Below are 25096 nucleotides of genomic sequence, written 5' to 3' on the forward strand. Positions count from 1 at the left end.
GCACGAGAGACAATGACAACCATGACGTTTAGGCTCTTTCCATCCAAGAAATATTTTATTTTACCAGATCATCCGTCTTTCTTTGTCCTTTAAACAAAAAACAAATACATCTCTTACATTTATTCATGCAACATTTCGTTTTAAATAAGCCGTCTCACTTTCGAGAGAGATGAAAATACAAAAGCGCAGATATAAATTGTTGTATTATTTCAAAATTCAAAGCTAAAGGTTTTATTACATTGAGATATTATACATAAGCAAATTATAAAGTCTTAATTACCAGATCAGCGCTAGTTAAAATAATTATTAAATTGTTTTAAACCGTTAATAATAAGAATTTAGTTATGATCGTTTCATCACACTCGACACCCATTTAGATTTATCTTGAGCTTAATAATGCTACACACTAATACATAAATGTACGCTAATCAATGCCCTATTTTGAGAATGTTTACGAAACTTTTCCTTTTATATCTTGTTCAAGCGATATTTCACTTTCCCGTTACACCTAGTACTCCATGCAATACTCTCTCTTGGACTTTCTGTTTATTTCGATTTGTTTAATATAAATGTTTAATTAATTTAGGCCGATTTTGCTTTTTCTGTTGTGCTTCATCGGTTTCAATATGTCCACGGAGCGAGCGACTCCGCATCTCGGATAAACGGTACAATTCGCACATTTCCGGCCACCGTTATTCGGTTAAAGTTCGTTCAACTGCGCAAAGCTTAATTAAAGTCGTCGATTCCAATTCAAATCGAAAGACGAAACGGCAAAACGAGGAGTTACCCCCCCCCCAGCACTCAATTTGCCGTAAAAACAGATTCGAACCCAAAGAAAATTACAGTAGAATATAATTTTCTGGTACAACCGCTCGGACGAGAATAAATCGGAGCCGAATTCGTCTACAATGAAGCCTTACAGAGATTGATTCGGCTTTTGTATTTGAAGTGAAAGCGAAATGCTGAAAGAGAAATTGCAAAACGAGTGAGTTGCTCGAGCATCAGGAATAGGCATTGTTTCCCGATCATCATGAAGTTAGATAAACGTCTTTAATGAACTTGTAGCGCCACTCAACAACACTACCTGCCCACTACACAGACCAAATATTGTACCTTCTAAACTGTTAATTTAAATATCTAGTTTTATTTCGAACTGTGAAAATGAAAATCTGTTAGTCAGTTGTTTTTTTTAACGAGGGTTCGCAACAGCAGAGGTCAACCGTCAACGAATGCAGGGCCGCTGGATTCGAACCCGGGACCTTCACATTTCAGTGATGAGCGCCGTATCAACGCCTAAAGCGGGGAACACACTTACCCGATGCAGCGCTATGCGACGCTACCCGAGGCTACCCGACGCCTTGCTACGTTTTAGTAGGGTGTCCACAGCAAATATAGTTCTGATGTTACCATATGAATTATTTTACGAATAATGCGCCTTAATATTTATACAATTACAATTTACTAATTAGAACCGTTACATCTGCATTTCCCTTGTTGATTTTACTATTTACAAACATTCAAAACTTAGATTGTTCCAATATTGATTTCCCATGTGTGTTTTCAGGGCGGCCGAACCCGGCCAAATTCAGAAGCCACCAGCAAAGCAGGTCGCGGGACAGTTACAACATTTCTTGGGTGGTGGAGAGCTACACGCCCATCGAAGAGTGCAAGCTTTTTTTCAGAAAAGTGCCCAACCCGAACTCGGCCCAGACAGGAACTGTGCATTATACCCAGCCGCATTTTGGACAAAAGAGACCCCATCGTAGGGTATGTAACAACAATTTGAACCATTTTTAATTAAAATATAATAAAAACACCTAATAAAAATTTATAGAAATTTAAGAAAAAATTTCCTTTGTTTAACAATTGTAATCATATTCCAACAAAAATAACGGAAAAAACCTCCTACTCGAATAAGGAAATACATTAACAATGAGTTTTAACATTATATAAACACTGATAATATATCAATATTATTACAACGTTTAACCAGGGCTTCCGTTGGCATAATTGAAATACCCTTCAAATATTTTGTCAGGCTATACAAATTGTAAGTTATATTGTTTGAAATAATTTATGAACATCATCCATGAAACAGCACTTACTAGGATGTCCAATGTAGGTTTAGTTTTAGTAAGAATAAAGAATAATCTCTCTCAATTTGTATGTATCTAAAGAGGAGAGATACTCGGATCACAATTAGATATTGTTTGAAATCTTTTTTCAAAAATAGTGATCGCCATATTGATGTGTCGAATCATACCCCCCCCCGTATACAACACATATAATGCAAATTGAAACCGATGCGAAATATCCCTGAAAAATTGAATTAAAAATATACTTAACATGTTACGGTTCACGAAAATATGTTAGCAAATTACATGATAAATGTATATAAGTTTAATAAATTAATGGAAGATTTTTATGCATATAGTTGAAATATCATGTGGTAAAACTATTATTGAAAGATAATCTGTAAAAAAAACTACAAAACTGTACACTGGTGGAACAAATAACAGGCTGAGAAAAACTTTAGAAAATAAATTAATAATAAGAAGCAATACCAAAGTGCATACTTAAGGACGAAAATCTCAGAAATATCAGAAGAAATGAATATTCCCAGATTAAGATTAAATATAAAAAGAAGATATTAAAAAATTATCTCCTGAAAAGACTACTGCAAAGCGAACAATAAATACCAACCTTGGAACTATGTATATAAGTTAACAGCCGGGAAATATAAACATTAAACAGTTTTTACTGACTTGCGAAAGAAAAACGGCAGATATACGAAATCTATGAGTGAAACATTAAATGTATTAATGGAAAAATTTAATAAAGAACGTATTATGGAAGGAAGCCAAGCAGCCCGCCCATATTTGTAACGATGTACCCTTTACATTCAGAGAAGTGAAATCAACTATTCAATCTTTCGATACGGAAACCCGAGAAGATCGGCATATGCAACAGATGTTTTCTTGTGTTTTTAGTGGCCTCTTAAAAAGAGTGATTTGGTGTCAAGTGATAATATGCTCGGGCATGAGAACATTGTTTCGGCAATAGATTTGGATAAATTATTGTTACAAATCTTACCGTTTTAATCAATTGTCTTTGAGTCAATTCCATTACTATACCGTACAAATTTTAAAGTTTTGTTAAATATAAACGTAGAAAATATTTACTATTTTATTTGTTAATTTTAATTAAAAACAATAACCAACTTTTTAGATTTATTAATGTTAATTTATTTAAGAAAGAGAAATGTCCACCGGCCACCGACTCCCCTATGGAATATTTGTATGGAAATTTGTGTGGAACATGCTTAATAAATAAATAAGTAAATTTTCTCACTCTCTCTCTCTCTCTCTCTCTCTCTCTCTCTCTCTCTCTCTCTCTCTCTCTCTCTCTCTCTGTCTGCCTATCTATCTATCTACCTGTCAAGCTGTCTGCTATATATCTATCACTCTCTCTCTTTCTCTCTCTCTCTCTCTCTCTCTCTCTATCTATCTATCTATCTCTATCTATCTCTGTCCCTCTATCTATCTATCAATCTTTCTCTCTCTCTCTATCTCTATCTCTATCTGTCTATCCCTATCTCTATCTACCTATCTCTCTTTATTTCGTTCTCTCTCTCCCCTCGAATGAAATATTGTGATTTCTGCAATTAGCAACTTTACCAGTTTTTGAAGATCACCCATATACAAAAAGACGTCAAGATATTTCCACCAGTTGTGTGCACAAAATCCGATTGGGTAACGACAGCTTAGTGCATTTGGATAAAACCTCCGATAGAGGTATGTCAAGTCAAGTGAATTCGATTCTTACATTCATCGGCACGTAGCCGACAAAAGATAATGAACTCGACATCAGACCACTCAACTGTGTCTCGTCCCTCGTGCAAACCTACACACTATGAATAGAAACAGGGAATTTCTCAACCTAACCTAGACAACGTAAATAACTATCTTTCTCATCCGAACAACAATCAAATGGGCTTGTTTTGTATTTTTTTGTAGTTTGTAAAATATCTTTTTTTAATTATGGTAATCATCAGGAATTTTATTAATGAATGTGGCGCCGTTTGATTCTGAATTATATGAGGAATGATTTCCCATTCTCTTGAGTTTTAATCTGTTAGTTTTCGTTTCAATTTATAACATTAACAAGAAGGTTTCTAAAATATATAAAAAACGATATATAAGTTTTGATAAAAAAATAACTTTTCTTTTTGGTAAACCGGGGACACACCAGACAACAAACACATGTAATAATCTGCTTTTTATATTCGCCATCGAAAAATGATTTTGTGTTAATTAACAGAAGTGGAAAAAAGGTCCTATGTATTAGCCATTGTGCAACAATTTTCTAACGATTTTCCAATGGCCTCTCTTGATAGTAAAATCAATAATTAAAAAAACACTTAGTGCTTAAAAGGACAATATTTTTTCCATTTGGAAAATATTTAATCAGAAGTGGATTTAAACAATTGACAACGTTGTTCATCCTATCGCATACATTGCTTTTCCAGGAAGGACAATGCTAATTTACATACAAACAACAAACTCTCAGAACACCTCACCTTCATTACATCCAACTCAATGAAATAATAATACCATTGTTTAAATTATTTATTTGCTGTTGATATATCTGATTACGTCTACGTTTAAACTGCAGCTCCGATAGGTGACCTTTTTTTTCAATCACTGTAACTTTCTACTTAAAGATTCGAACTTTCAAAAAATTACAATTTAATTAAATAAGTTTTCAAAAATCCAGCACTTGAATTTTTGCACAATTTTGAAGGGTTTTGTAATTATCGATCTTTATTTTTTTGTGGTGATTAATAATTTCCGGAGATAATGTGAGCAATATCGATTAAGTGAAATATTAGTCGCCCTCTGAAAAATTTGCCCCCATTTTTTAACTAGATATCTATTTGTTTATTTCCAACTTGACGGTATAATTTATAACAAATTTTAGTGATATAATCTTATCCCGTTTATCAGAAATTAGTTTTTCTTTTTCTTTGTGATTATGTTTCCAAACGAAAAGGAGAATAATTTTCATTTATTTTCAAAGTTATCACATTAATCAGGCATAATTTTTTCCGGTAATTCATTTTTTCTCTTCCATTACTTCAATTACGACCGTTATGCAGTAAAATGTGTTTATTGGTGTGGAATAGCAGGAAATTAAATTGATGTTTGATTACAATCCATGTTATTTGTGATTTCAATTGGAAGTTATTTCATTGATAAAATAATATACTGTACGTAGATGACTGTTTGATAAATCAACCTAATTTTAAAACAGGCTTAAAGCTTAATACCAATTTTTGGAATATAATAATACTTTGTTTTACATGTTTCCAAGTGTAATGAAATGGAAACCATTATACTTAAAGGCACTGGTAATGTCCTATCTACCATCTCAATTTTCATTTTTATTTTACATAGGTTTCAAAAGGGTAAAATTATGTTCATGTTGGTTAACCTTTTAAAATTTTAACTAATCTTTCAAAGTTCTGATGGTGGTATACTCCACAAAAGATTGACATGGGGACAGTCTTTCCTTTCTAATTAGCAACATCCATAGATATTTTTACTAGCCGGCCCAGTCCAACTTCAAAATTTCAAATACGACCCTAAACATCCTGACACATCATTTTAAATGATTTTGTACGCTGAAAACAATGGTACAATAGTATTTTAAATTGGTCAAAAATGACAAAGTTAAGATAATATATAATCCATTACAGTTCGTGGTCCGATTGACCAATTAACATTTTTCAATTAATTAATATTTATGAAAGGTATTGGTTGAGATAAAAAAAAGTCAGCGTCACGAGCGGGATTCGAACCGCTACTCGCTAAAATACGCCGTTACTCTACCACTTGAGCTATCGTGACCTCCATCCCGCTCGTGACGCTGACTTTTTATCTCAACCTTTCATAAATATTAATTAATTGAAAAATGTTAATTGGTCAATCGGACCACGAACTGTAATGGATTTAATAATTAAACTGAAGTATATCTTCACGAAAACTCTCCGTGGCCATTCCATTTGTCGCCGAGAATCAAATAGATTACACGACATTTGAAAAATGGCAAAAAGGAGGGAAAATTCGAGAGGTGAGGTTGAGATGGAAGTTAGTGTCCGAGCGGATCGAGGTCACGATAGCTCAAGTGGTAGATTCGAACCCACGATCTTCGGCTAGATACGCCGCTGCTCTACCACTTGAGCTATCGTGACCTCGATCCACTCGGACACTAACTCGGAAAAATGGCAAAAAGGAGGGAAAATTCAGAAAGGTGGGGTTGAGATGGGAAGTTAGTTAGATTAAAAGATCTGCTCTTTTTACCACCCTTCACCGGTGCTTAGAGCGATAGAGCTAAGGGAAATGGATTGACAAGCATGTTCTATCCTTTGCCGCTATTCTTCAACTGAGGTTGCTGTGTTACGATTGGCATAGGCACTGTGTTTTAAACGGCCTGACAGAAAATAGTCAAGTGAGGTTAAATCGGGTGACCGAGGAGGCCAACAAATCGGACTATGAGGTCCTGTCCACCTATCTGGGAATTGACGATTCAAATAACGTCTCACCTGCAAAGAATTGTGTTCGGGGCATGCTTCAAGCTCTTCTTCTTCTTTGTCGTTGCAGAGGCACAGTAGTGTTGGTTAAACCTCACCCAAAAATGGAGGAACTGAGCACCATTTAAATTATTTTCTTAGAAATAAAGCTCAATTAATTCATTTCCGAGAGGACCACATCAAACGTTGATATTGTGAACCACTTGGATGACAAGAGTACGAAATTCTCGGATTTTCCTCTGCCCACGTTTGAAAACATCTACGTTCGACAATTCCAACGGTTTAGTTTGCCATTAGAGGTGAACTTGGATTCATTAGTCCATAGGATGTATGATAAAACTATCCTTCAGTCTCCCAAATCTACATTTGTGCAAAGAACGTTAGACGCCTGTCATAATCAGAGTTCCGAAGTCCCTGGACAAGATGAGAGCGATACGGCTTAAAATTGGAAACCCGGAGCGAAACGGCTTAAAATTGGAAATCCGGAGTACATCTGTACTTTATTTTTTTTTAAACATAAAACCCTTCCAACATTTCGGAAAGAGGCATTCGGATTTTCGTGAACAGACAGAAAAAGTAATTATTCTTTTTATTTACGATTTCAGTTGAAATAAAAAAGTTAGTGTCACGAGCGGAATTCGAACCCACGACCTTCGACTTCGAATCTTACTAACTTTTTCATCTCGACTGCACGACGCGTAATACCACCACTATCAGTAAAGCAGTCGTACATATCAACTTTCGTTTTATCTGAAAAATGTGCTCTTCGGCAGACAAAATATAAGCAATAAATGCAATTAATGTTTACTTTAGTGAAAAAGCAAATTATTGGAATTAACAACGAAACAAAGAAAATGCGTTTTTCAAACCTTTTGTCATTTTTCGACCTATTAAAATCCGAATACATCATTTTCAGCGTAAAAAATTATTCAACATGGTATGAAAGGTGGCAGTAATCACTGTAAGGAAAAAGTCCCGGGGGTTTATATGACCATGGGTCATGTTTGAAATGTTGAAGTTGTACTGGGGGGCCTGACGCACCTTGTATAATTTTTTCCCAAAAAAAGGTAAAATTTTGAAACTAGACAAAGAAATATTAAACACTTTTTTATAGCGTCATTGGTTCAAGAGAAATTCAACCAGATCATCTAAAAAGGGCACACTGTACAATTGACAGGTTGAGGGCTGATCACTAATAACATTGAATCCAAATCGAACTATGTTATTTCCCAGGGAAAACTTAAGAAAGTACACTGAATATATTATAGTTACAAAATGCATTTAATAAAATTTTATTATTCACATCTTGTCATTATATCCTTACTTAGTTTTGTATAACTTTGTTTATCATTTTCTTATTAAGCAGTTTTAATTCGTTTTTCCCTTTGTTTTTGTAAAGGAGTTACAACGGAAAAGAGGCATTGTAAATATTCTAAGAACCCTCGCTAAGGTAAGAAGTTGGCTCGGGTGCTAATGACATATATTTTTTAATGATAGCAACGGTATTTTCAGGGAAAACGACTCTGACTCTAGCCCAACTTTTAAAGAAAGGAACCGAGGTTGAAAGTTTTATTTTAAATCGGATCCAACATTTGGAACTTGTTCTAATTCGAATATAAACTTTACTTCAAACGAGTTTTCCCTTAATTAGAAAATGAACCGCAAAAAGGTCGAAACGGCGTTCTTATACCCGGCGACGAGCCTCCAGACGCACCCCGGGCTGATTAAGAGCTAACAGCCTTAAATCCAAAAAAGGCCGTCACATCTGAAATCATGCGGATAATATTCAACCCCACGAACGAAGGCCTGTCGGTGCTCGTAAGAATTATATCTGACATGGTCCCTTCTCCCTGGCCTCCCTGGGAATATTTATAGGATAAATATATGACATACGGGAAGAGGAGAATTCGGGTCACGTTCTCCCGGAAGGTGGAAGGCGGCGGGAAACAATTGAAGATTGAGCCCAGCCCTGGAAAAGGGAGAGGGAAGCACGTTCCCACTATCTCAAGTCGAATTGAAACATAGCCACCTCCTTCCGAACACCTTTTTCCAAGCTCGACTCCTCGCCGTTCCGATCGCATTACATTCTTTAGCTCCTCTTTCTTCGTCCAAGCCAAAATTAAGACATCCGCTCATGACGACAAAAATTTACCCTCGCGTTACACTCTTTATTAAGGCCCTTTACACGAGTAAATTTGTTAATCAAAACATTGTAAATAGGATTTTAATTGACGGTAATTTTAAAGGTAACGTGTAGGTACCCAAAAGGTAATTGCTACATATGTATGTGCACTAGCAGCATAAAACAATTGGTTCAAACGGAGACATTAGGTTCTCATAAATATCGGCAATGTTCGCCACAGTCAGCTCATAAAATTACTGTAATCCGACTCAATATAATACAAAATAATATAGCATCTGGCATTTATAGCCAAGTAAGAAACGGAACTAAACAACAGTTTTTAGAAGAGGGAAATGGAATCTGCAAATGCATGTGATATCTGTAATAATAGAATATATGTGTCACATATTCTACTACACAAAAAAAATTAATTTCAAATATTAACCGTTAAACTAAAGTTTCCCACTAAACGCAAACTAAGGATGTACTCATAAATTACTAACAGTAATTACTATCGACTCTCGATAACTCGGATTCTTTGATAACTATTTTTCATATTCTCGTTTTCATATACTTTGCCTGCATTTTTACCTCTTTAAATCAACATATCAAAATGAAAACCTTGATTAGACGAATTTTCTTTGTAAGCCCACGCGACCAGCGAATTTTTTTTAACTTGGTGTGCTCTACACCAGAAGCGCGCATAGCAACTGGATTAGCCGGCTCAATACCTCGAATTAGTTGTAAAACTGGATAACTCGAATTTTTTAATTTCTCCAGAGATTCGAGTTATCGAGATTCGACTGAATATGTATATTAATCCATTTATTTTTAGCGGTCTAATTGGCCATATTAATTATTCTTCTTATGTAAGGTTGAGATGAAAAAAGTTGGTATCACGAGCGGGATTCGAACCTACGACCTTCGGTTCAATACGCCGCGTCCCTAACCACTTGAACTATCGTGACCGATCCTCTCGGACACCAACTCTCCATCTCAACCTACAACCGTTCGAATTTTCCCTCTTTTTTGCCATTTTCCAATGTCGTGTAATCGGATTGGATTCTCAGCGGCTTATGAAGTGGCCACGGGGAGCAGTTTCGTGTAGTGATACTTCTTTTACTTTTTTTTTAATCCATTTACGTTTCCCTCTTCAATTGACCAAATTATTTCTTTCAATCAATTAATTATTCTTTCTATGCAAGGTCTTGGTTGAGATAAAAAGTCAGTATCTCGAGCGGGATTCGAACCCACGACCTCGGTTCAATACGCCGCTGCCCTAACCACTTGAACTATCGTGACTTTGATCCACTCGGGCACCAACTCCCCGGGCACCTATCTTCAGCAGGACAGAAAAGGCTAGAAAAAAGATCCTCTTTGGTTGGTTCTTGCAAAACCTATAAAACTAAAATCCCTGTAAAATTTTAAACTGTGAGTTAACAAATAGATCAGATTAAAAGCTCAAATGGAAAAATAATACCCCAGGACAGAAAGAGCTGTCAAAAGGGCTTAGTCTTTGCATACTACAAACCTTCTCGGTAAAACTTGAAAAAAGAAGGATGGTTTATTGACTATCCGATTATTGGACATTGTAGAATTCATAGGCATATGAAAGTATTAGTGCCAGAAGATTTCTATGTAGATAGTGATAAGACGAGAACGAAACCACAGTACATATATTATGTGGAACTGTGAAGTCAAAATAAACAATGAAACGCTCAATCAAGCAAATGTGTACCTGAGGAGCCACTAGCATGACTGAATAGGATAATAAAAATCTTGAAGCCCTGGTCCTACTTGGTACTGAAGTCCCTGCTTGCGGCTTGACGAGCGTACACAGACTTGTATCGTATTCATTTCAAGCCGTTCCCAAGGAGCGGAAAGACTCGGGACTTAGCGAATCTCGAGCGGCAACTAGTCACCAATTTTCATTTTTTTAATCGAGTCAGTTTTGATCTAAATATCAACGGAAGTATACATGCGCTATTTATATATGTTGAAAAATGAATTCGTACAATGAATAAATCTGTACAACTTCAAAAACCTCTAGGAATTGGTGCTCAAGCCGTACTGAGGATAGTTATCCGTCGAGCTTGAAGCACTGATGTTAGAGTAATTACTGACAACTTACGAGAAACGGCTACGTCGAGCAGTAACGAGTACTTTACTTTCTCACGGCGTGAGGTATGACAAACTTCGGACCAAGCAACACGCCGTAGGAACATGGCCTAAAAATTAGACAATGAGCTATAACACATTGGAGTAAGATAATGTTCTCTCTGGTGGTTACACTGCAAAATCTCTTTTGCCAGCTCAACAAATCTAATCTAATTTAATCTGGTCGTGCCATCTGTATGGGCTTAAATTAATTTAAAAAACGTTTGCTATAATTACTAATAATAATTTGTTATGTTGTAAAAATGGCTGTCCAATAATAGTTCAAAATGTAATGAATCAATACAAGCAATGTTTCCTTATTTATTCGAAGTTTCCCATTAAATATCATCAAAAGTTATTGCTGATTACAAATTGATTTAAAACAAAATGGAATGTATCGAAATTTTGCCGATCGCGAAATCTGAATTTATGTCATCAGTTTAAAAGAACTAAACATAATGCGTTCAGTCACTTTTACCCACGGTTTGAGCGATTTGACAAGACGAAAAATTTTCTCCGTGGACGGATAATGTAATGGAATTTGAAATAACGTGAATAAAACATAAAAAGGTCTTTTCACACCTTTCTCAAAAGTAATAGAGAGGAAAAAATGGAAACATCGCACCTCTTTAACCGTAATAAATCCAGTGGCAAAGGTAATTGAATTTTAATTGGTAATAACTATACAAAACAATATTTTCTTGAATATAATAACACGGTATAATAATCAAAATCTAACAAGTAATACCTTTCATATATGGTATCTATCTATTCGTTAATTCTCCGAAACTATTTTTAGTAAACAATAAAACAATTGTACCTTGTTCTTCCTGTTATAAATTCAATACTTTCGTGTGGTGATTAGTGACCGTTAATCGATATTTATTTAGAAATCGTGAGATGTGGTCTGGTGATGTAGGTTTCAGAAAAACATTTTCTTTATCCAGATATCCAGGTACATATCTACTCTCTTGTCCAGATATTGGGATGTAAGACTGATGTAAGTTGCCGGACAGTTTAAACAGTTGATCTTGTAGATTACGTCAGATTTATTTGTTATTGGTGTGGGATCTTTAATTTTGGAAAAAAGTGTTTCAATTGTTTTATAATTTTTGAAAGCTATTTTGAAGTTGTCTCTCTTCCGATAACTTATATCGGTCTTACATCCCAGTATCTGGACAAGAGAGTAAAGCAACATATCTATGATTGCAAAAAACCTAAGCAAAATCCTACAGCACTCGCTACCCACTATCTTGAACACCAACACAATTTCGACTTCAAAAATCCAAAAGTATTACACGCAGAACAAAAAACATAAACGTAATTTCTTAGAAATGGTTTATATAAACATAGATAAACACAGCATCAATTACAGAACAAATACATGTAAACTCAGTTGCAGCTACGCCAATATCATTAATCAAATTCAATACAGATAACATACCTATATCATCACATTACATTCCACACATCAAATATTTTTCACAAAGTCTAATTTCCCAACAACCTAGCTTACCTTTTCCTATTTTATCCCTTTCTATATAATCCTCAAAGGATAATCTGGCCGAACCATTACCAACACATTTTTTCCCTTCGTTGGCTCTTTTCACCTCAAAGAAGCCGACGCCTTATACAAAAATGTCTTTTCTATACCGACATCTCCTTCCCCACCCCTTCAAAATCCAACGTAAATAAACACAAATAGCAAAATCTCACTGGCACTCTCGACACGACACGCAAGAATGGCACAATTACACAGAAGACAATCACGTTGAGTGAGTAGAAATACTTTGATTGAATATATATAAAAAATATATTTTGCATTGTATAAATTCACTTTTCCACATCCAAAATGTAATTGTTATATGTAAACAATGTTTGTAAATCCCAGGGCCTGAAGATGATCTCAATAAAGGTCGAAACGTTGGCATGATAAAGAAAATGTTTTTCTGAAACCTACATCACACCAGACCGCATCTCACGATTTCTAAATAAATTGAGTACTTTTGTTAGTTGTTGGTGTTTATTTATTACATATATAAGATTATTTTACTCGAATTAATGCAAAAATCGAATTAAAATTTTAAATGTAAACAACTAGACAACTGATACACCAAATTATTAAATAATATTTTATTATATTCTATATGATCATTGGCCAGTATAAGTCAAAGCCCATATTGATAAATGCAATATAAGTTTAAAAAATGAATAATTAAAGTGCGAAATAATATAAAATATGAAAAGTAAGAAATACAATTCAAAATATTTCACATTTCTATACATTTTTCTCCTCTCTACTTAAGTGGCTTTTAGTTCAACTCTCAGATTATCAACTACAAAATTAACCCTTCCTTGCCCAAGTTGCCTCAGGTTAATAATAAATTTGACAAATTTTGCTAATGCTTAGCAAATCCCATGAGTTTAGAGCGGGTGCAGTGTTTTTCTTTCTATGTTCCATCCCGTGTATTGGCAACACTGATGTTTTTAGCGCCAATCCAAAAGATCCATCGTGGAATCTCCTATCTCCAACACAGCTCGTCTCCCCACACATCTTGCATCGATTGTTATACTTTCTAAATATAAGATTTTTCATATTCGGGTTATAATTTAACTCTCTCTTGTCCATAGTTACTTTAGAGCAATGCCTATTTTGTTTAAGCTTCGTCTGAAATACCGTGAGTTGAGGGCGGCGCAGTGATTCTGCTCCGTTTGTGCCAGTGAAATAGCAACACTGATTTATTTGGCGCAAATCTAAACCACCTATCGCTAAACTCACGAGATTTCCCGCTAACCTTTTAACAAGATTGTCGAAGTTTGTTTTGCTCTGAGATAACATTAAGCCGAAAATTATTAAGCCGTAAAATGTAGAAGCTATCAGGCAAAATTTTACGTTTAAATTTTGGATGGAAAAAATAGTCCGTATAAAATCAGAGAACATAAAGTTCATTGGAAGTCAGCCAAGGGCTTGACCGATTCCATTTAAACAATAATTAATTGTTGTGGAGCGATAGGAGTTGTAGTTTGGTTCCGGCCCGAGATCCTGTGATATAGAGCACCTGGAGAGAGTACAAGATCTTGACTTCTGCCACTATCCCAAAGGTCTATCCGTGTCGGTTTTCGCACTGAATCCTCCCACCCAATGCTCATTTTAGATAAGTATATATGTATTCCGAAAGGAACATTTCGCAAATATAACCTTTAATGGTAACGATCTTTAAAGTACGGCGCTATGAGCTGTTAAACCCGTCAAGCCGTGCGGTCTTGCACAATGTTATACGCCTCTTTTAAAAGAAAAGGGATTTTTTCAAATAAGGCAGTTATCAATGTAAAATAGCACTAAAACTGTGAAAATATACTTTTATTTCATTAACATAATTGAAAGATAAATATCAGCTGATAAAAGGATCCAAAATAGGCAATAAATTGGTTACGCTTGATGAATATTTATAAAATGCTTTTCCTGTAAGAGTGAAATAATGGAAAAATATTCGTAACATTATGAAAACGACGAAAGAGCAATACTCGGTTTTACATGTAATTTATCCATTAAAAAAACAATGGAATTAGATTAAATAAGAGACGCCTCTGGACGATTTGTACCCCGCGACCAGTATTGGTTTATTGTGCACCTCCATTTTTTCCATTTTTTAGAGCTCCTAGTTAAACTTGAGGCTTTTTACCAGACCTCAGAAGCTTATTTAATGGCTCCCGTGCGTATCCTTTAGGCCCTGTCTTTTCCTCTTTCAGGATTAGGAATCTCAGCGTACTACTACTGGTACTATTACGATAGACCTTAGCACTTCGCACACTCTGTCGCACTAACAGAGGACGTGTTCCGTTGTTTCTTCTTGGCAATATTAGAACAGGGTTTTATCTGCCACTCCGAGTCTATACATACATTTGCCTCCGGAGTCTGCGGTGTCTACTTAGCAGTCCGACTATTATTTTATTCCTAGCACGACCTAGATTTAGTCGTTCTGCTGTTACTACCTACGGTGATCTTTTGATAATTTTTATCGCATGCCTCTGTCCTGGTCTACATTACCGTTGAGCGGAGGACTTATTATTAATCCAGTGCCTAATGAATCCGCGTTTTTGGCATTTTGGTAAGGCACAAAAGGGTTCATGGCCAATACGTGTCTTAATTGAACTTTCCATGGCCAATTTATCGGCCTCTTCGTTTCTCCCTTTGCCCTGTGTGCCCTAGCATCCTGACAAGAGTAATTTTCTTGTTTTCTCCAATGTTTGACAGGGCTATAATGCAGTCCCAAACGACTCTGGACTTTATCGTGATGCGGCAATTACCTTCAGTGCCGCCTGGCTGTCCAAATTCTTCTATTGATAACCCACAGCCTTTTTATCTCCCTGGCAGTTTCCGCATGAACGGTGGCGTATATTCCAAGGTTTATATGAATAAGAAGTCCTTGGTTTATATCTGTAAATGCCAGTTCCTGACCCATATTCGGTTTTGGAGCCAACTATAAACTAGATATGGTCGACACTAACTGAGATCCCTTTCTCCCACTATTCTCTATAAGATATTTTGATTACAAATTTTTTATTAAAATTAAATTTAGGGGTCATGGCATCAGTTTCCTCAAAGTTCCAGAGATTTAGATTTGTGAATCTAGTTGGCGGGGCACTATGGGGTATTCGTGCTTTCACAGGGGGCCCCCCTCTGCCTTTACCTGGGATACTACTATACGCACTTGAAGTTTGTTGCGCTGCTATTTTTTCCGTTGGTATACTCATTTGGTTCCCACGAGATGCTAGGATGTAAAAGTCCGCCCGCAGGTACGGGTAAGGTGGCTAACATACAAGGCGGTGGCACAAATTGTCTCCAGGGGAACGTTAATTATCGTAACTTACCCCCTGCAGCCATTCAGCCCTTAGCACGTTGCCTTTCACGTTAGCTTGGGGGTGTTTTTTGTTGGGGTTGTCTCCCTTAGCCTAGAGTTCCCCGTTAGTGAGCCGGAAGTCACATTTGCCACCCACAGTTAGCCGTCAGAAAGATGTTGCTCGGGCTGTACATAACCGAGGCTTTCTGGACATGATGGTCGGACTTAAGGTTTACGTAGGGTTTCGTATCCGACTATAACATTTCTCGGAATTTGTAATTCACACCAACCAATTGTTGGGAACACCGAGGCCCATTAACCTCCTTTTACTTCCCAAAAACTGGATTTTACCTGTAATTTACCTATTAAAAAACAATTAAATATAAAAATCTATAAATAATTCAAATCTGTTAGTTTTAAAAATAAATAAATTTTTTTCAGCTTTTAAAGAAAATATATTATTACTTTTAACGGCGATAAACAGTAAATCTAAAACCTACATTACATATGTAGTTAAAACATTAATATATTATCTGGATTTTTTAAACTACGATTGAGCAATATTGGGTTTTACATGTAATTTACTCCTAAAAAAAGAAGCAAACATAAAAATCTATAAATACTTTAAATTGGTTAGTTTTGAAAATAAATGAAATGATTATTTGGATCGTGGGATGTCACGTTCTCCAAATAATCATTAATTAACGGTCACTAAATACTACACAGAATAAATCAAATCTAATCTAAAAACAATAAATGAAATGTTTATCAGTTTTTACAAAAATAATTTAATTACTATTTAAGGCGATAAACAGTAAATCTAGAAACTACACTATGTTTGTAGTTAACACATTAATGGATTTTCTGGACTTTTTAATTGATTGATTGGTTGAAATTAATGTAAACAGTATTGAAATCCAAATAAATCCGATGGTTCCATTTTTAATCATGTTTTCCACTGCTCTGTTTTATAATTTGTCTTTTATCTATTTATTCAATATCTGAATTCGTCAGTGGGCCTAAATTAAATTACTAATTCGTTTTAAAATTGATTTAAAACTCATTCCAAATTATTTAAATCTTACTTTAAATTGCAAAGCCCTTTTACAGACTTGTGAACCGTCTTAAAACACCGAGGGATTTCCCCCCAATTGTGGCAATATTGAATGTATTTTTGCCTTATGATCTATGCATGCATGGGGACGAATTCTTGTATGTGTGTTCATATTTGGGGGGGGGGGTATCGTGAAAAAAGGGCCAGATGCGACGGTGGGAATCGAACCCACGACCGCGGCGTCTATGAGCCGAGAGTCTCTCACGCTAACCACTCGGCTACCGCGGTCTCCAATATTGAATGTAACAAGTGGAAAAGTCAAAAGGCTTGTTTTTTGTCCCACTGGAACATACACAATGTTATGCTTTAGGGTGTTGACCGAACTTGGATCCTTCTAAAATACGATGTGACAAAAGTTCTATTACTCCGCGTCCTTGAGCGCTTATATGTTTTCCGCCCCTGTCATTATGTGTCACTAACAAACAAATGATTTACAATAGACATATAAAACAGATATTCTCTGAAATGGGTATTCAAGATCTTTCAATTTTTTCTCTTTCTATCTACATCTTCTCTGTATCTTTTCTATCTTTCCATTTCTACATTTTTCTTCTTATATATTTATATTTTTATCTATATCATTATTTCGTTTTTTCAGCAAATTATTTATTGTTCAAATTTTAACATCGCAAAAATCTGAACATGTCGTATTGTTGTTTGGACATTTATAAAATTATTTGTTAAAATTCATTTGAACTGTTGTACAATTTAAAAGTGATATTATAACTACTCGTCCTGTTTAATTATTACTTTTACTATAAATTTAAAATTACGTGCATTAAAAAGAACTATATTTAAAAATGTTTTGAAGAATTTAATCAGTTGATTTAAATGTTGTGATAAAAGTGCAGTTCGTATATACATGAAGAAGCATACATAATAATATACTTTCATGCACTAGAAATTTTCAAATCCACACACACAAGGTAAGTAAATAAATAACCTGAGTGGTGTGGTGAGGTCGTGAAAATACTTATTTTTTAAGGTTGCCTTTGAGAGTATTTTTTTCTCTTTAATAATCTATACTGTGCAAGCATTTATCTAAATTAATTTTTTTTTTAAAGGATTTACTTTTTCTATAATCGCGATAATTTCTACACCGATTCAAATATTGTCACATTGCCATCATTCAAAATGTATCGCTTCTTCTCTTTTCAAAAGAACCCTTCAAAAGCTGTTAATGAAGTCTTGATAAATTGAAACTAAATTTCCAAGTCTATGGAGAAATTGGGATAATCTCGCAGGAAGGGTAAATTGAAAGATCAAACACTTCTTTTGTCCCGTCGTCAGGCTTTGCTTCCACGCCTTCTCTTTGTAGGAAAGTCTAATAAACCGTTTCGTACATAAAATATCTCCTTTAAAGATTTTTTTTTCGAATATTTAGAGGTCAAATCCAAAAACTCATTTTTTATTTCAATGGCCCTAAAGTCCAATTATCCATTTTCTTGTTTAACTTTTAAAAACAGAAATAAACTTGTACCGGATAATGGGTTAATGAAACGAAATTTACTATACATTAAGATTAACCTAATTATTCATCATAGCAATTGATAATAATAATTATTTCCTTACTACATTTTTCTCAGACGTTGTTATATTTTATTACGCGTACGGAAAGTCTTAGTTTAAAAGTTTTAATCATAAATCTTAATAATAGTTAAACTAATTCAGACAAACGCAAAATATTTATTTTTTTTTTAATAAAGAACTACGCTCGATGTGTCCCACATAGAGGCTTGTCATACCTTGGCACCACACAGAGAGCGTGTAGGCATGCCGCCGGATTTAAGAGTTCTCGAACAAGGTAGCGAGTTTCAGGGTCCCCTGTTCCGCTTTTTAGGGGAATTGGGAATTTTTTTATTGTATATAGCCTTCAAAATAAGTGTTTTGTATTTCTGTGTCTTGTATGAGTGAATGTATTTATTGGTGTGAATGGGGAGAGGCTGATGGCGAAGTAGCTTCTCCATCGCCTCTCAGGTTGTGTATAAGACTTGGGCCGATTGCGGAAATTTTATAAAAATACCCCAATAAAAATATCGACCCCAATTTAGATTAGATTATTATAGTAAATAGGTAGATGGAGGAATATAGAGTATTCCATCTACCAAACAGTAAGAGTGCGATCAATGTATGAATTGATGAATATATACATTACACGATGTCTTGAGGGGAGTTAGCAACATTGCTCTTCTGCTAAGTCTATACGTACACATTTGCAGAACAAAATATTATCGTATTATCTCGTAAATGCTTTTATTTATATATATTATAGCACTATTTTTTCTATTACTGCGTATTTTTCTTTTATATTTATCATTGTTGCGCAGACATGCTGGGTGTAGGGTTTTTATTTCTACAAAACCAAATAGGCCGATTTATTCATTTAAAAGAGCCTGGTTATTTTTGTTGAGTTCAAAACCCTACACAAAATTGCTACATTCTAAAAGTTCAAGTATTATTTATTTCAAATGTTTAGTATCTTGTTATACATTAAGCTAATTTTTTTTCAAAGTGTAAATAAATTCTGTAACATGATGTAAACAGATTAAGAAAATAAAGTAGAAAAATAAAATAATTCTCCTGTATCGATGGTCAACAGATTGATATGAATGTGTAAAATCATAAACAATATCATTTCATTAATCGGTTAAATAATTAGTTTTAATTTTTAATTAGTTTTAATAGCTTTATTATTACTATCAACTAAAAGTATATCTCTACTGTATATTTATCTANATATTTATGTATGTATGTATAAATATATATATATTTCTTATATGTTTGTCTAAGTGGATTGGGTGATTTTTTATACCTGTACGTTGTTGCTTTGACCTTTTCCAAATAGCAATGATCCCGGCATTGTCAGTTGCACACTTTTGGCCTACGGATTGTTTGTTGTTGTTTAAAACAATCAGTTCAAACTCTAAACAATAATCCTATGTGACGTATTCCTTTATTGACACCAGCGATACTCCGCAGAGCCGGTTTAGAGAGGATGAAGTCCATCGCGGATGATCGGATTAAAGCGGTTAATCCCAATTTACGGAACGAAGCTCGCCCTACAATGGTATCTGTTTTGAACTGATTGCATTTACAAGTGCAGGAAGACGCGAGCCTGCAGATCCGGAAGAATTTTTCTATCCCCCCCCGTCTAGAAACACATCCGCTGATAACGATTTGCAGTATTTACCATACCTTAAACAAGCCTAATGTAAAATTTAAAACAAAGTACATATTAATATATTCTCCATCACAACGTCACTGAATTTATAAAGAAAGCGGAATAATAAATAGTTAATTAATTATACCTTGAATTATGGAAATCCCGCAAAAAATTAATAATTCATTCAGGAATTTATTATGGGGGGCCTCCGTCCTTTTTGAGAGGTTATGACTTGGGGTGGTGGTAAAGGAAATTTTTTCTTTCTAGTTTCACTCACGGACAGAGATTATCCTATCGAGTTTGTTAATCATTTAAGTGTGTGCTAGGGATCGAAAATGTTGCAATCTTTTTTTCCTTCTTCAGATTCAATATTTATATCCCGCAATATATTTACCACAACCGACGAGACCGATTACAACCATTCGAGAATATAATAATCGTATGAACTTCTTAGTTGTGTGGCGTTTTCCGTTGAATTTTACTCGGGAAGAAATTGAAAGATAATAAAATTTGTAAAATATTGAAATGTTTATAATAGTGAAAAATAAGGGGGCATCGGGGCCGCAACGGTTTAGGCGTTGACACGGCGCTCATCACCGTATGGTGAAGGTCCTGGGTTCGAATCCAGCGGCCCTGCATTCGAACCCGACATAATTACAAATGGGCTTTTTTTCAAAAACACCGGCATCCTGAGGGTTTATATGTCCTCTGCTGTTGCGAACCCTCGTTAAAAAAAATTTAACTGCTGAAAAATATTTAGTTTTGTTAATTTGCATTTCATGTGATTTGCAATTTTGCCATAAATTTTAAAAATAACAAATATTTTGCATTGAGAAAGAAAGAAATCATCACAGCATAGATTGGCTTATAAAACAACATCAATTGCTTTTAATATGTTGTACAATTCCTCAACCTGGAAATCGCCATATTGATTTACAAGGTCTACGCATGTACATATGCAACTTAATGGAGTGAATTGAATTAAACGGCTACCAGTTTAATTTTATCTGATGAGTAACATATTAACCTTGCCCCTTCCTTTATTATTTATGGTAGCCTGCATTGTTTTCCGACAACTGTCAAACGAACCGTTTTTTAAATTCAATTTCATACGTTAAATATTTTAAAAAAATTGGATAATATGATATTATTGGAATAAATTGGATAAAAATCTTCAAAATGGGCTAATTCTATTCCTAAGCAAGTCCATTGTATCTGTTTATTTTTTTATTTTTTTATTTATTTATTTTTTTTTGTGAAGGGTCAATTTTGAACTTTATCCTGCAAACACTGATTATATAGGCTCTAATTATTTTTTCATACATGTAAATATAATTTATTAAAATTGTCACATCAGACTTAATTGAAACTTAATAAAAGTATTTTATACTAATATTAGATTTGTATATTATATTAAATTATTTCGTTTTACAAGGTTGTTAGCAAGCAATCTCCTTTTATAAAAAAAATTATCTCACCAATTTAATTCACAGAATTGTTTGTTGCAAACATAAGAATATTAATTATTTATATGTTTGCACAAGTTGTTTTTCTGGGTCATTGAGGTATTTTAAAGAATGTAAACAAAAACGTTTAAAGCCTTTTTATATTATTAGATATATGAGACATTTGATATGCATATTTCGAGCAAAAAAAATTTTTAAGAGTCCCTTCGCTAACTTTTAATCATGTGGGCAGGAGGAAGGAGAAACTAATAACGAAATAGTTGAAAGAAATCTGGTATATTTCTTCTTTCTTAAAAGTAACAAAACGGACTTTTCACCTTGGAGAAAACAGTTTTATAAACATGCGAACTTTACATCAGGGACCGAGAAGTTTTCAGAGGGAAGAGCGATAAACGTGAATTAGCATACGCCGAATTTCCCTCTCTTTCTATGGATCTGTCGCTCTCATTCTCCTTCCCCCGGTTTTTCGTACTATTTCCCTCTTGTTATTCACTTAGTTTCTTGCACAATGAGAAATAATGAACGATAAGCCCTCGAGTATTTGATATGCGTTCCTCAGAAACATAGTCCACTTTAATAAATGAATTCACACTGTATGCACACGCACGCGCGCACATATACTGTGGTCCCGAATTGCTATGATTTTCATTTAACATTTACAAATAATTGAAATAATCTAAAGACATAAATTATCCTATCTGGTACGCATATTTTTGATACAGATATTTGGATCTATGCTCCTTATGAGTTCATTTAACGAACGTCATTTTAATTGATTTTAAATCCAAACAAATGGATGAGTAATATATGTAATTGTATGGTGTTTAATGACCGCTAGTTTATGATTATTCGGAGATCGTGAGATGCGGTGATCTTTATTGAGATCATCTTCAGGGCTCAAAGTGTTTGTTTTCTGCGTAATTGTGTCATTCTTGTGTGTCGCGTTGAGAGTGCCCTCTCTGTGACAAACATGATACACAAGAATGACACAATTACGCAGAAAACAAACACTTTGAGCCCTGATGATGATCTCAATAAAGTTCGAAAAGTTGGTACGATAAAGAAAATATTTTTCTAAAACCTACGTCACACCAGACCGCATCTCACGATCTCCGAATAATCATTTATCATATATGAGTAATCCTCTTTGAAATTAAAATACATTTCATTACATTGATGATTATTCAGAGATCGTGAGATGCGGTCTTGTGTGATATAGGTTTAGAAAAATATTTTATTTTTTGGTGATTAGTGACCGTTAGTCGATCGTGAGATGCTGTCAGGTATGACGTAGGTTTTAGCAAAACATTTTCTTTATCGTCCCAACGTTTCGATCTTTATCGAGATCAATCTCAGGGCTCAAAGTGTTTGTTTTCCGCGTGTGTGTGTCATTCTTGTCTGTCGTGTTAAGAGTGCCCCATGCATAAAGTATATATTGGCTTCTCAAATTACTGCTACCAAATATAGCAGTTGTCAAAATTTCATCTACCGTCACTAATCAAAAAACTGGATCGTTGAACTTAGAAAGTATGGAGATTTTCTCATGGGTGTTTGATTTGTCTATCCCCCTGTTATAATTTCTATCGGTTTCTCGTCATCATCACGTCATTCTTGTGCCTGCCTGTTTGCCAGCTTTGTCTACAAACCGAAAACAGCGAAAATAATCAATCTAAACAAAATGCTCCGAAACGTCCAAACAACGATACTTTGAATGTTACGGACCTCATCTTGTTCGGAGAGCTCGAGTTTCTTTAAGGTGTCATTACAAATTTGCACCAATATTGCCTAGATAGTTTTTGCCAAATTTGGCATCGTACCGGGCATATCCTCTCATCCATTCTAAGTATGTACAGATAATAGAAAGATCAACACTTCAAAAACAACTCAAGTTAAGCTGAAGAAGAACAATAGTAACTATTCACTAATATTGAAGTTTGGGCGTCTCCAATTATCTTGTATGTTTAACCTCTTTGCTTCAATCCTCCCAACCCTAACAGATAACATTACAGTTTTTCCAGAACTAAACGCTTTTTTCTTTAATGAGAAATTTCTAAAAATTAAGAAAGCACTGACATAGTCACAGACGGCTTAACATTTGTCATACAGACTGGCCAAATTCTGAATTCACGTCAAATTACCAAACCCCCACGAGCCATGATGTTTTACAACTTTAAGAGTACGAGTTTCTTTTAGTCATTTAACGTCACACTTAAACCGACCCTCGTCACCGTCTGAAATAATGATCTTGGTGCCAAACATTTTGAGAGTGCTTCTTCAAAAGTTTTACTGTTCACCCATCCCCTCGCCACGGTTGTGTACAACTTCCGAACTCCTGCAGACGCCCCGTCAAAACGGCGAAAAATGTCGATAGACAGGGGTATTGTAGGCTGTACTACTTGTATTAGTACTATACAAATACTAGAATTTGTATGGTAAGACTAAGGTGGGTCAAGGTTCAATCGGTTCTGGTAAACAAACTCGTTAAACTTCACCGACCTATTCATAATATGCTAGTTTGTTCGAAAAAAAACCTAATGACTACTTATTCCACAATAATACGCAATGGAAACAAATAACGGGTTTGCTTTTGAATATTAGGATAGTCAGGAATTGCTATTATACAATAAACATGTAACGTTTTTATTATACATAAATAGTATTTTTTTTTTGTAGATATTGAAAGATTATCATAATGTTCATGGGGTGCGTTACTACTTATTACACTAAACAATGAATTGTTCGCTAATATGAAAAATAAAATGTTGAAACCTTTTAATTGGATCGCATTAACTTACCAAGCTTAACAAGATAATCATGAAAATATCATTTAAAATATTAAAAAGAAGATTTCACCATAATTAGCAATCACTCCCCAAAGGATAAATTCATTAAAATAATTTCACCTATGTTTCATCAGTTTTATAAACGAGGGGGCATAAATTCAAATGTTTATCTGACTACAGTGACACCTCTAGAGCAGTGATAGCGACGGTCATACAGCCGTACAGCCCATATAAGGTCGGATTGCGAGAAAAAATTAATTAAATTAAACAAGGGACATTTATCGATCGCCTTCGGGGATCAGTCGGAATTTTAATTAGAAAGGCCGAACTACCTCAGGCCCCGGGACAGCACAAGAACTAGCTTGATGGCCAGTATGCCTTACTTATAAATACGGTTATTGCCATTCATCAACTAAAATAAAAGTGTAGGAGAGTTTGCACTGAATTGCACCAGAAAAACAAAATTTTGTTTAAAAGTCATTATTGTTTATTTAAATACCCTGGTAACTTTGTGTTTGTGATCTTGTTAATGTACTGTTGTTTGAGTATGATTTGTTTACTTTCGTACACAGGTTGTAATTTACAACGATTGAGCCTATAACAAATTCACAAAGCTTACATTTTACATCGATCGGTGTTGTTTACTGCCACAAGGTTTTCCCAACATTTTGCAATGAGGGGTTATTTTTCTGGCTGGAAATGTTTCATTTTCTTCATACTTTATAACATATCCGTTGTTGGAATAGCTCTGTTACACGAAACAAATATTTCCCGGTGTTAAACGTGGCCTAATTTTTCAAAAGGGAAAGGTATAACAAAGAGGAAAGTTGTACTTTATTTCTTTGTAAAAAAAAAAAT

At 34.8% G+C, this 25096-nt stretch overlaps 1 protein-coding gene across 6 annotated transcripts in view; it reads left to right on the forward strand.

Moving 5' to 3' along the window:
• Positions 1–25096, forward strand: part of LOC106667909 (limbic system-associated membrane protein) — a 400209-nt gene that overhangs the window by 354036 nt on the left and 21077 nt on the right. For all 6 annotated transcript variants that reach the window (XM_014396178.2, XM_024228913.1, XM_024228912.1 and 3 more), the window contains exon 9: positions 1565–1767. In XM_014396178.2, the coding sequence (XP_014251664.1) occupies positions 1565–1767 (203 nt within the window). The remainder of the gene's footprint in view (positions 1–1564; positions 1768–25096) is intronic.

Source organism: Cimex lectularius, unplaced genomic scaffold (assembly GCF_000648675.2).
Source record: "Cimex lectularius strain Harlan isolate CLEC.00 unplaced genomic scaffold, Clec_2.1 scaffold219, whole genome shotgun sequence".
Lineage (NCBI taxonomy): Eukaryota > Metazoa > Arthropoda > Insecta > Hemiptera > Cimicidae > Cimex > Cimex lectularius.